General features: G+C 43.5%; 1 protein-coding gene across 1 annotated transcript in view; it reads right to left on the reverse strand.

Annotated features, from left to right (window-relative positions):
- Positions 1 to 13,894, reverse strand: part of LOC310995730 (uncharacterized protein) — a gene marked incomplete at its 5' end in the record, with an annotated part of 123,623 nt that overhangs the window by 10,515 nt on the left and 99,214 nt on the right. The window contains 4 exon segments of the mRNA XM_083984853.1: positions 1,007 to 1,233; positions 1,237 to 1,270; positions 1,272 to 1,445; positions 2,871 to 3,044. Of these exon segments, the coding sequence (XP_083840979.1) occupies positions 1,007 to 1,233; positions 1,237 to 1,270; positions 1,272 to 1,445; positions 2,871 to 3,044 (609 nt within the window).

Genomic DNA, 13,894 nt, shown 5'->3' on the forward strand with positions numbered 1-13,894 from the left:
GTTGGCCAAAAACCTCCTGCAGTTAAACACCACAAAAACAGAGGTCCTAATCATCGCATCTGACAGTGTTACAGCCAAGGTACAAGAACATCTAGGGTCCCCTCAAAAACCACATCCATACAGACATCAGGAACCTCGGGGTGCAATGCACCTAGACAAACATGTAAAATCACTATATCCAGAAACTGCTTTTTCCATCTGGGAAACATCTCCAAACTCTGCTCCATAGTATCTCATTCGGAATTAGAAATGGCAATTCTCATCTAGACTGGACTATTGTAATTCATTATTCACATGCCTTAATCAGTCATCCATCGACCGCCTTCAACTCATTCAAAACGCAGCAGCCAGACTTCTCACCCGGTCAAAAAAGTCCTGTCACATCACTACCATACTCGCCTCGTTGCACTGGTTACCAATATCCTTCAGAATTCAATTTAAGGTTTTACTGCTCACATACAAAGCTTTCCATGGCCAAGCCCCCAGCTACATCTGTGACCTCATTCATCACCACACCCCCAGTCGTTCCCTCAGATCAGCAGACCAGGGCCTCCTGTCAGTCCCTCGGACCCGTCTGAAAACGAAGGGGGACCGGTCCTTTGGGGCAGTGGCCCCGAAGATGTGGAACGTGCTCTCACTGGAGATGAGATTTGCCCAGTCGGCAGACTGTTTCAAGGGTCAACTGAAGACTTCTTTGTTTAAAAGGGCTTTTGGGTGTTAGATGCTGTGGGATGTGACTCTCCTCTCATTTAACATTGTTTTTGCCTCGACCCCCTCGGGTCGATCAAGTGCCACTTGATGTTCTCCTATGTTGTTATCTGTAATATGCACAGTACTTTCTATATTTTATTGCATATTGTTATGTACTGTATGATGGTTTTATCTACGATGTGAAGCGCTCTGTGTATTCGTACTGAGAAGGGTGCTATACAAATAAAGTACTTACTTACTTACTTAGCTCCTCCTCTGTCAGACAGTGTGTGTGGCTGCAGCAGCCTCTCCATACCTGAGAGAGTCCAGTCTCCAGTCTGGATCCTCCAGTCCAGCAGACAGCAGTTCCACTCCTGAGGCTCCTGGATGGTTGTAGCTCAGGTCCAGCTCTCTCAGATGGGAGGGGTTGGAGCTCAGAGCTGAGGCCAAAGAAGCACAGCCTTCCTCTGTGACCAGACATCCTGACAGACTGAACACACACAACAACACACAGGAACCCTCTGTCAACACCTGCTGCTGTGTTCAAGTGGCATCAGATAAACAGCTGGATGGATCCTCACCTGAAAGTCTCCAGTCTACAGTGTGGACTCTCCAGTCCACCAGACAGCAGCTTCACTCCTGAGTCCTGCAGGTTGTTGTTACTCAGGTCCAGGTGTCTCAGACTAGAGGACTGGGAGCTGAGGACTGAGGACAGAGCTTCACAGCTTCTCTCTGAGAGGTTACAGCTGCTCAGTCTGAAGAGGAATTCAAAGAAAAACACTCACATACTCAATATGAAGGAAATAACAGGTTAGAATCATAAATACACAACATTTCAACACAAACCTGAGAGTTTACAGTGTTTCTTACTCAACATGTTCTAGTTTGTATAAATAGATTTATAGATAGATTTGATTATAAACTGTGACTGTGATGGTACCATTCCAATATTCTCCGGTCCGCGATTTCATTTGTAATGACGGACAGCTGTTTTTACAGTCAATGATTCAAAATGATCATCTGGCGACCGCTGTACTGACCGCTCCTCCCACACCGCTTTATGTCAAATGACGGACAGGATAAGGAAGAGGATAACGAAGTACCGGGACGTGGAATCACGTGAGTTCGGTGCTTCGTGACGTCAAGCTGCACAGCACTTCCAATTCCCCCGTTTGGAGACTGTTGTGGAAATTTTCTGTTGCTGCTGCTGGTGAATAATGAAATAGAGACTTCGCCGGCGGACATGATTTGATTTCCTTGCAAGGAAAGGTCAGTTCGACCCAAGTGGGTGATGGTAAAGAAAAGACCAAGACAAAGGGGACACCGAAACACTTATACCTGAGGAAACGCCCCCTCAGGTAGCCACACCCCTTTGTCTGCTGCAGGGGCCGGTCCAATACTCATTCAATGCTCTTTTGTCTGTTGCAGGTATTGGCACCGACCGTCGAGGGTGTATTTTCACACCTGGGGCATCCTGCAGGGTTACATGTTAGAATACACAAATGGGTAAAAAACAAAAGAAGATCTGATACCTTGGAGGGAAAGCAGGGGGTAGGGACGTCACAAGTGATTAAAACAAAGGAATATTCAAATTTACCATTACAAGACACTATCTCAAAAAAGTGTAGCAATCAATTTAGGGAGTGAACAGACTTTTTTCACCTCCAGGCGTCATAGAAAGGCCACGGGAACACATAGGACTTACAAAACCAGTAGAAAGTGGATTTTGCATAATATGGGCCCTTTAAATAAATAATCAGCTGTTGTTTTTAAGTAGAACCTCCTTCTACGTCCATCACCAGCCTCTAATCACTGCCACTAACAAACTATATGAATTAATGAACTAAAAAACAAAAACAATGTTTAGACTGAGAAAATATTTTACCACTTTAAACAATGAGTCATATTCTGCTGAAAGTGAAAAACCAGGTAAAACTGTCATAAAACCTGAGCAGTGTTCACTCTGGTGACAGTGAATGCTGCTCAGGTTCATCATTTAAAAACTGATTAATTCAGTTCAATGTTCACTAAAAACATGAACATGTCCAATGAAGCACAGCCTTCCTCTGTGACCAGACATCCTGACAGACTGAACACACACAAAAACACACAGGGACCCTCTGTCAACACCTGCTGCTGTGTTCAAGTGGCATCAGATAAACAGCTGGATGGATCCTCACCTGAGAGTCTCCAGTCTCCAGTCTGGATCCTCCAGTCCAGCAGACAGCAGCTTCACTCCTGAGGCTCCTGGATGGTTGTAGCTCAGGTCCAGCTCTCTCAGATGGGAGGGGTTGGAGCTCAGAGCTGAGGCCAGAGAAGCACAGCCTTCCTCTGTGACCAGACATCCTGACAGACTGAACACACACAACAACACACAGGAACCCTCTGTCAACACCTGCTGCTGTGTTCAAGTGGCATCAGATAAACAGCTGGATGGATCCTCACCTGAGAGTCTCCAGTCTACAGTGTGGACTCTCCAGTCCACCAGACAGCAGCTTCACTCCTGAGTCCTGCAGGTTGTTGTTACCCAGGTCCAGGTGTCTCAGACTAGAGGACTGGGAGCTGAGGACTGAGGACAGAGCTTCACAGCTTCTCTCTGAGAGGTTACAGCCGCTCAGTCTGAAGAGATGATCATCGGGAATTAAATAAGAAAGGAATTAAATATTTGTCCTGTTGAAAAGACAGAAGGGTTTTTATATAATGATGAATAAATCTCTACACTTACAGAGCTTTGTTGGAGGCTTTGCCTTTGACCACTGGCAGCAGCCTCAGAAGAGCCTCCTCTGAAGCAGAGTATTTCTTCAGGTCAAACTCGTCCAGATCTTCTCCTGATGACAGTAAGATGAAGACCAGAGCCGACCATTGAGCAGGAGACAGTTTATCTGTGGAGAGACGTCCTGAGCTCAGGGACCGTTGGATCTCCTCCACTAGAGAACGATCATTCAGTTCATTCAGACAGTGGAACAGGTTGATGCTTTTCTCTGCAGAGGGAGTCTCTTCAATCTTCTCCTTGATATACTGGACTGTTTCCTGATTGGACTGTGAGTCACTTCCTGTCTGTGTCATCAGACCTCGTAGGAGATTCTGATTGGTCTCCAGTGAAAGACCCAGGAGGAAGCGGAGGAACAAGTCCAGGTGTCCATTTGGACTCTGTAAGGCCTCGTCCACAGCGCTCTGGTAGAAGTTTGTCTCTGCAGATTTAACTGCTGTTGTTTCAGTCTTCTTGGAGGTTGTTTGTTGTTGTAACATCAGGTTGAGTCCAGAGTTGATGAAGGTCAGATGGACATGAAGAGCAGCCAGAAACTCCTGAACACTCAGATGGACGAAGCAGAACACCTTGTCCTGGTACAGGCCTCTCTCCTCTTTAAAGATCTGTGTGAACACTCCTGAGTACACTGAGGCTGCTCTGATATCGATGCCACACTCTGTCAGGTCTGATTCATAGAAGATCGGGTTTCCTTTCTGTAGCTGCTCAAAAGCCAGTTTTCCCAGAGACTCAATCATCTCCCTGCTCTCTGAACTCCAGTGTGGATCTGTCTCAGCTCCTCCATCATACTTGACCTTCTTCAGTTTTAGATGAACCACCAGGAAGTGGATGTACATCTCAGTCAGGGTCTTGGGCAGCTTTCTTCCCTCTCTGGTCTTCAACAGCTCCTCCAGAACTGTAGCAGTGATCCAGCAGAAGACTGGGATGTGGCACATGATGTGGAGGCTTCGTGAGGTCTTGATGTGGGAGATGATCTCTCTGGCCTGCTGCTCATCTTTGAACCTCTTCCTGAAGTACTCCTCCTTCTGTGGGTCAGTGAACCCTCTGACCTCTGTCACCATGTCAACACAGTAAGGAGGGATCTGATTGGCTGCTGCAGGTCGTGTGGTTATCCAGAGGCGAGCAGAGGGAAGCAGGTTCCCCCTGATGAGGTTGGTCAGCAGCACGTTGACTGAGGTGGACTCTGTCACATCAGTCAGGATCTCAGTGTTGTGGAAGTCCAGAGGAAGTCGACACTCGTCCAGACCGTCAAAGATAAAGACGACCTGGAACTGATCAAACCTGCAGATTCCTGCTTCTTTGGTTTCAGTGAAGAAGTGATGAACAAGTTCCACCAAGCTGAACTTTTTCTCTTTCAGCACATTCAGCTCTCTGAAGGTGAAGGGAAATGTGAAGTGTATGTCCTGGTTGTCTTTGTCTTCAGCCCAGTCCAGAGTGAACTTCTGTGTTAAGACTGTTTTCCCAATGCCAGCCACTCCCTTTGTCATCACTCTTCTGATTGGTCGGTCTCTTCCAGGTGGGGCTTTAAAGATGTCTTCTTGTCTGATGGTTGTTTCTGGTCTGTCTGGTTTCCTGGATGCTGTTTCAATCTGTCTGACCTCATGTTCATCATTGACCCCTCCAGCCCCTCCCTCTGTGATGTAGAGCTCTGTGTAGATCTGGTTCAGAAGGGTTGGGTTTCCTGCTTTAGAGATCCCCTCAAACACACACTGGAACTTCTCCTTCAGGACAGATTTGAGTTTACGTCCACAAACTGGACCAGGAGTTCCTGAATAAACAAAAACATAGTAAAATTCATTAAGAAAATATAACACTTTAAATAACGACTAAATGCACATGTTTCCCTCCATGTTCTTTTGCTCTTTTGTTTATTTTGTGGCTGAATTTCAACTGTAGTCCCTGGGCATGATGTTGATGTCAGTGAATGTCTCATTTGTCCATCATGTTGAATCTTTAGAGAAATCCTCTTACTGCTCTGCAGACGCTCAGCCAGCTCCTCCTGCTTCATCCTCCTCAAGAAGTTCACTGTGATCTTCACTAATGCCTCTCTGCTGCTCCTCCTCTGCTCTTCATCCTCACCGTCCAACACCTCCTCATCCTCCCTCTGACTCCCTGAGCATTCTGGGTAACCTCGACTCAGAGCCTTGTGGATCTTCTTCAGCTCGTTCTTGACAAAAGTGACCATGTTCTCCTCCAGCAGCTGGAACAGAAACTCTATGAGTGACAGCATCAAACTAAAACCACGGAGCCAAACATCAGATCCATGTTGGACAGACTGACAATCCACTGGTGTCAAAGTGCAGCATGGAGATGATGGTGAACACAACAGATGTGACAGCAGCTGTTGGACATGCCCTCACCATAAATATGGAGTCCAGGTGTGTTTGATGCTGCTGGGCAGACTGACCACTTGGAACCTCTGAGCTCTCCTGGTCCACTCTGTGGAGGAATCAGTGTCAAGTCAACATCAGTACTAGGGATGTGCACGGGTACCCGAGTACCCGGGTACCCGAGTAGGCAATCTGCTACTCGGTTATGAATTTATTATCCGGTTAACCTAGGATTAAAAAAACGGCACGTTAGAGCGCAGTCTAGCGTCGGATCAAACTACATTATCATGCCGTGTTTCGGCTTTTTGTAGTGTTGGCTTCATGCAGCGCCTTTATTCCCCGGCATAAAGATGCACATCTGCCCATATGTGCATCTTAAACTCCAGTCTCTACTCTCATTATCCACCTGATATTTAGTCTGACGACGCTGTGTGTCAGTAATGCAGACTGTCTGACGGACAGAGCGCATTTATGCACCGGCTGCGCTCTGTCCATCAGACATGACGTAATTTTATTTTTTATTTTTGATTACAGTAATCGGTTACCCGGGTAACACCAGGTTAGGTTACTCGATTAGGAAATTATTCGAAATGCCTGTCTCTTTCAGATCATAATATTGTACTTTCCAAGATAACTCTTAAAAACACACCCAGAAAAAGCATACGGTGGCGTTTTAACTCATCTTTGCTTTGTAATGTTGACTTTTGTCAGTTCTTTAAGGATGAGTTACAAAAATTTATAAGTATAAATGAAAACTCTGTTAATGACCCACGTTTTTTTTGGGGTGCTTTAAAGGGATTTATACGTAACACCACAATATCATTTTCAGCCTACCAAAATAAAACTAGATTAGAGAAAATTAATCAGTTAGAGACCAAATTATTTGATTTAGAAAACACACATCAAGTTTATCCTTCTGATGATATCAAAGTGAGCCTGGATGCCACACGCTCTGAGCTTAACTCACTGCTGAGGCAAAGGGCAGAATTTCTAATGTTAAGAGCTAGAAGAAATTATTACTTCAATGGACCTAGGCCCAGTCATCTACTTTCCTTAAGGATCAAACAAAATGAAAAATTTTCAAACATAACAGCTATCAGCTCCTCGGAGGGGATATTAACGGACCCACAAGAAATAAATGCAGAATTTCGCAACTTTTACTCTAACCTGTATAGCTCAGAGTTGTCATTAAATATGTCAAAATGCAGTGAATTTATGGAAAATCTCAATCTCCCCTCCATAACTCAAGAGGAAGCAATTAAGTTGGAATCCCCTATTACCCTAGATGAATTTAAAAATGCTGTTCTCAATATGAAAAGAGGAAAATCCCCTGGATGGGATGGCATCCCTCCAGAATTCTATGCTATGTTTTGGGAAGAACTTGGACAATATATGTTAGATATGATATTAATGTCAGTTAAAAATGGTTCTTTTCTTAATGATGTAAATTTGGCTTTATTGACTGTTCTTCCTAAACCTAAAAAAGATCTCTTATTTTGTAATAACTATAGGCCCTTGAGTATCCTGTGTACCGAAGTGAAGGTGTATGCCAAAGTATTAGTCTCAAGAATTGAATCTCATTTACAAAAACTAATACATCAAGACCAGACCGGTTTTGTGAAATCCCGCATAGCAGGTGATAATATACGTAGACTATTACATGTGATACATTTTTCCCAAGATATTGAGGACCCCTGCGCAGTGCTGTCTCTCGATGCCGAGAAAGCCTTCGATCGGCTCGAGTGGCAGTACTTGTGGGAGGTCCTTAGTAAATTTGGTTTTGGGCAGGGTTTTGTTGGAATGATTAAGGTTCTATATTCTAACCCTACAGCTGTAGTTACAGCTAACAATATATTGTCCACTCCTTTCTCTATTTGTAGAGGTTCACGCCAAGGCTGTCCTCTTTCCCCACTCCTTTTTGCTCTTTCTCTGGAACCTCTGGCTCAGAGTATTAGACAACACCCACTTATTGAACCTATCACCTTTTGCAATACACACCACCACATATCTTTGTTTGCTGATGACATTTTGTTATATGTTAATAACGCTTTAATTTCTATTCCCCATGTTTTGGAAACTTTTGCTCAGTTTAGTAACCTTTCTGGGTACAAGATTAATTGGACTAAGTCTCAACTAATGTCTTTAAATCCATCTGTTAGTTTATCTACACTCCCATCTCTTATCTCGGTGGTTAATTCTTTCAAATACCTAGGTGTTGATATTTATCCCACCTTATCAGCTATCTCTACCAAAAATTTCCAACACATATCTAAACGTGTTGAGGAAGATATGGAAAGATGGACAAAATTACCTATTTCAATGTCAGCAAGAATATCCATAATTAAAATGGATGTTCTACCAAGAATAAATTTTTATTCAAATATGATTCCTCTTGCACCTCCCAAAAACTACTGGGACAGTCTGAATAAGATCACTTCAAACTTTATATGGGGTGGTAAAAGACCACGTCTCAAGTTGTCTACACTACAAAGGAGCAAGACGGATGGGGGTTTAAATGTTCCAAATTTTAAATTGTACTCTTGGTCCTATATAATTCGTCCAATATCTGTTTGGTTTGATCCATCTATGGTGGTCTCTTGGAGACCAATTGAAGAAAATTTGGCTTACCCACATAGGTTACAGGACCTTGTTTTCTCTGCTTTCCCTTCCAAGAGTACTCAACGCCAACTTGGTCCTATTATGTCTTTTTTATTGTCAACATGGCGAGCAATAGAGAAACAATGTCAGATTTCTTTAAAATGGCACACACATAGCCCTCTTTTCAACAATTTTGACCTCACCACGGGAGGAGCTCCTTTTAAGCACCCTCAATGGTCTACTAAGGGAATCAACACTTTAATGGATGTTTGGGAAGAAAATGGGATGAGATCTTTTGATGATATATGTTCCCTGTACAATGTCGCAAAGAGTTCTTTTTTCTTTTATCTTAGACTCAGACTAGCTATGCGCACTTATGGCGTTCCATGGGGTGAAAAGTTGGCAACTCATCCACTTTACTCTTTATTAAATGTCAGAGGTAAAACTAAAGGTCTAACATCCAAAATGTACGCTCTTTTAAATTCTGGTCATAAATCTTTAAATATTGGTTATATTTGGAGTAGAGATCTTAATATTTCTGAGAAGGATATATGTTGGACAACTGTTTGGAGTAATCTAGATCATGTTTCCAAAAATCCCAATCACAAATTGATACACTTCAAATTTTTACATAGGATGTATCTTACACCTAGAAGACTCAATTTAATGAAACTTGTATCCTCTCCTAATTGTGATCTCTGCCCAAATCGTGATGTTGGATCTTTCATGCATATGTACTGGTATTGTCCAGAAGTCACAACCTTTTGGGAAATGGTATCCTTAACGTTGACTACCATGATTACCATGTTTTGTTTGCTAGCCTGACAGCTGCCAAAAAGATGCTAGCACTTCGCTGGCAACCACCTCATTCTCTTTCTCGGTCTCACTGGCTATTTTCTTTGTTAGATATCCTGTACATGGAGCTGTCAGTAGCCAGAATGCACAACGCAAAGCAAGCCACTATTACCTCCTGGACTTCGTCAATAGAAAAAAATTAAGAACCTTTTGTGCCCCCAAACTGATGTCTAGAGCCTAGTATGTTGTGTGTTTCCTCTGTTTGTTTTTTGTTTTTTTTTGTTTGTTTTTTTTTGTCCAAGTATAGTCTGATGTTCTGAGCCTGTCCTTGTACTGATGTGTCCTTGCTGCCTGGGGTGGGGTGGGGTGGGAAGGGGGATGTCTTTTCCTTTTTTTTCTTTTCTCTTGTCTTGTGTTTGTTTTTGTATTTATTTATTTTTATTTATATACATATATAATTTCCTTTTTTTTGTCTTGTTGTTGTTGAGCCCTTTCTGCTCTTGTCCTGTTTTTATGTTTTCCGATGGAAACCAATAAAAAGTTATAAAAAAAAAAAAAAAAAAAAGGAAATTATTCGAAATGCCCATCCCTAATCAGTACAGAGAGATAATACAAGATGGACTTTATACTGTATGTCCCCTGAGGACGTTCACAACAGACAGAGACACTTTGGTTTCAGACCTGGTCCAACAACACGTCGTACAAACTGGTTCTTTTCTACAATAACCTGAGTCTGACTGTCAGTTACAGCTTACATCTGATCAGCTGATCCACATCCTCCTTTAAAGAAAATGACCAAGTCCTTTGAGTCGTTGCTCTTTAAAGACAGACAGCTGGGTCCAGGAGAGTCTGGTCTCTGCTGCTGGATCCTGAAACAACAACACAACTCATGTTTAACAGTTTAAGGTTTTCAAAAGAATTCTCTGCAAAGTTATTCTAAGGGTTACAAATGTGAATGACTTCCTTTTCCTACATTTTGTAACAATGGGCCTCATTAACCAATATCTCTTTAAGTTCATTCATCTTCTCTACAGCTCATCCTCTCTAGGGTGGAGGGTGAGCTGGAGCCTTTCTCAGCTGACTTTGGGCAGGAGGCGGGGTTCACCCTGGACAGCTCACCCGTCTATCACAGGGCCAACACATACACACACACATTCACACCTATAGGCAATTTAGAGTCACCAGTTAACCTGCATGTCTTTGGTCTGTGGGAGGAAGCTGGAGAGAACCCACACATGCACGGGGAGAACATGCAAACTCTACGTCAGATTCATGAACGTGTTGTTAAATCAAGAATGCCAGAGAAGGTGAGTTAAGAAAGAAAGTTAAAATGCCCAAACAAAAATCTAAAGGGAGCGTCGGACTGAAGTGGAGCGACTGCTGCAGGAAGTGAACAAAAAGCAGCTGTTATTTTTATTTTTTATTTTTAAAAGCAGCTGTTATATTTAGTAGCGTCAGCAGTGGATGCAATAACAGAAAAAAAGATGCATGGGATGCTGTCAGTCTTTCACTGAACGTGTCTGAGTTATAACTCAGTTTTTAATGAGAATCATTGAAATGTGACTCCACAGGAAGAACGTTCAACAGAAACTCAAAAACTTTGAAATGTAGTTTTGTCTCTTACATCTGATCAGCTGATCCACGTCCTCCTTTAAATGTAATGTGAAAGTTTGACATGTTGCTCTTTAAAGACAGACAGCTGGGTTCAGGAGAGTCTGGTCTCTGCTGCTGGATCCTGAAACAACAATACAACAATGATAAATGTGCATGTTGGAGAAAAACTGATGAAAAATATCTTCAACCTTTTAAAGGGACAACGAGGAGTTTTGGAAAGCGAAGTATTTCATACTACATTTACCATGCTCCGCGCGCACGGTGAAATTCTTGGACCAGCGCAAGACGGACGTCTGGCCAAGAATGTTTTCATTAATCAACAATGAAAGTCAGAGTTTTGAAGACGATCAGATACCGTTGTAGTTCCGACCATAAACGGCGATTGGGCGGCGTTATTCTCATGACTCGCCGGGCAGCGTCCGCGAAACCGAAAGTAAGGAAACGCTGGTCGGCTTGACCAGCATTTCCACCATTAATTAAAATAACAATTAATAATATTAATTAAAATTATATATTTATCAAAAATGGAGCCAAGTGGTAACGTAGATTCATCCACATTAATATGAGACTCTTTTATAACCAAATAGAAACTCCTCGTTGTCCCTTTAATAAACACAACAACTGACTTTTAGAGAGAAAAGTCTTTCTGACTGTTTTAAACTCTGACCTTTCAAATAAAGCTTGCCTCTTCTTAAACTGACGACGACCAATGGACTCATCGTTGGATCCAGGTCCAGGTCCAGGTCCAGGTCCAGGTCCAGGTCCAGCAGACTGTGGCTTGTGCTGCTGCTTTGGCCTTGAACACAACACACACAGAGCTTTGAGTGTGAATAATGATGGAGCAGTGATCTGAGTCATGGACAGTTAGAGATGCTCATCTGACCTTTGACCTGTGGTCTGGCTCTTGGTTTTAGGGGGAGGGGCTCCCTCCTCTCTGTCCTCACACTGATCCATGCTGCTGAGCTCACATCCACATCAGCTCACACACACTTTGTAGATTCACCTGCAGAGGAAACACACATCATTCATCTGCACAGCAGCTCACATGTCCATCATGTCTCCAGCTGCTCCTCCACTGATTGGCTCTTCTCCTCTGCTTCATATCAGTGTCAGTTGAATGCAGTCACACAGCAGTGAGGAAGAGGAAGCTGCCATCAGCTGCTGTACTTCTACTATCAGTCCACTAGATGGCGTCATGAAGCTGCAGCCCAGCAACATGATCCATGGACCACTGTTTCCATCCACTGACACACACAAGGACTGAGATCCACTGAGTTGATGTGACACAGTCTCTGTGTGGACAGCGTCCCTGTAGAAAACCACTGGATCAAACAAGCTACAGCTGATTATTACACACACAACAACTGGGCCAAGACTTATTTCACCTCACAGCTCCACTATCACAACATTCAGTCATTTCACTCACACTGGAAATTCAAAGAGAGAAAAACACTCTCCAGCTGCCACTGACACTTATTGTCTCTGTCCATCCATTCATCGTCTGCTCCATCAAATGTCACAAAATACAGACAAATGATGCGTTCAAGTTCCTCTCAGTCTGAGGCCACGTCTTCAAATGTCTCGTTTTGTCACAGCAACAATCAAAGAGACAAAAATATTCAGTTTACAGTCAAATCAAACAGAGAAAACAAGGAAATCTTCAGTTTTTGAGGCTGAAAACTGAACATTTCTGCTCGAAAAATGTTGATTGAACAACTGTTGCAGCTCTAAAAGATTCTCCACAACAATATTGATGATTTGTGTCCAATAACCATCTTTAATCATGTGTTTCTGAGCTCATCAGGTGTTTTTAATCTACAACCTGCAGCTGCAAAGTGACCAGTAGCTTCACCTGTCAGGTACATGAGCTGCAGTACAAGCAGGAAGTAGCACAACAAGGAAATACTCAAGGAGAGTACAAGTACCTCACAACTGTACTGCACTAAATGTACTCAGTTACTGTGAAGAACCTGATGCTGAACATTGATCAACTCTGGAAAATCAATCATCAATAAAGAAAACTGTCAGTATTGATCAGTGATAGGCAGTAACAGCTTCTGCTCTTATTCCAGCGCTTCTACCGACAACATCCACACAACATGACGGACACGGTTCTACCCACAACATCCACACAACATGAAGGACACGGTTCTACCCACAACATCCACACAACATGGAGGACACGGTTCTACCCACAACATCCACACAACATGGAGGACACGGTTCTACCCACAACATCCACACAACATGACGGACACGGTTCTACCCACAACATCCACACAACATGAAGGACACGGTTCTACCCACAACATCCACACAACATGGAGGACACGGTTCTACCCACAACATCCACACAACATGGAGGACACGGTTCTACCCACAACATCCACACAACATGGAGGACACGGTTCTACCCACAACATCCACACAACATGGAGGACACGGTTCTACCCACAACATCCACACAACATGGAGGACACGGTTCTACCCACAACATCCACACAACATGGAGGACACGGTTCTACCCACAACATCCACACAACATGACGGACACGGTTCTACCCACAACATCCACACAACATGAAGGACACGGTTCTACCCACAACATCCACACAACATGGAGGACACGGTTCTACCCACAACATCCACACAACATGGAGGACACGGTTCTACCCACAACATCCACACAACATGGAGGACACGGTTCTACCCACAACATCCACACAACATGGAGGACACGGTTCTACCCACAACATCCACACAACATGGAGGACACGGTTCTACCCACAACATCCACACAACATGGAGGACACGGTTCTGTCGGTCCAGACTTTACAGCTGCAGCTCTGACTCAGCTACAGTAACATTATAATAACACAACAACAACACAACCACAAGTTAAAGGCAGAGAACTCAGGTAACGACAGGTGTTAACGAGGAAAACATTCAGACTGTTCACCTTACCTTCACACGGGGAAACAAACTGCCACACAACCGCTGGGTCAAAGGTCACCTGTAGCACTCTGAACTGTGACTCACCTGTTGGTGGTGGTGTTATCTTATCTGGATTAATCACCTGCTGCTGCTCTGCACTTTGCTC

The sequence above is a fragment of the Trachurus trachurus genome (assembly GCF_905171665.1).
Source record: "Trachurus trachurus genome assembly, chromosome: 13".
Classification (NCBI taxonomy): Eukaryota; Metazoa; Chordata; class Actinopteri; order Carangiformes; family Carangidae; genus Trachurus; species Trachurus trachurus.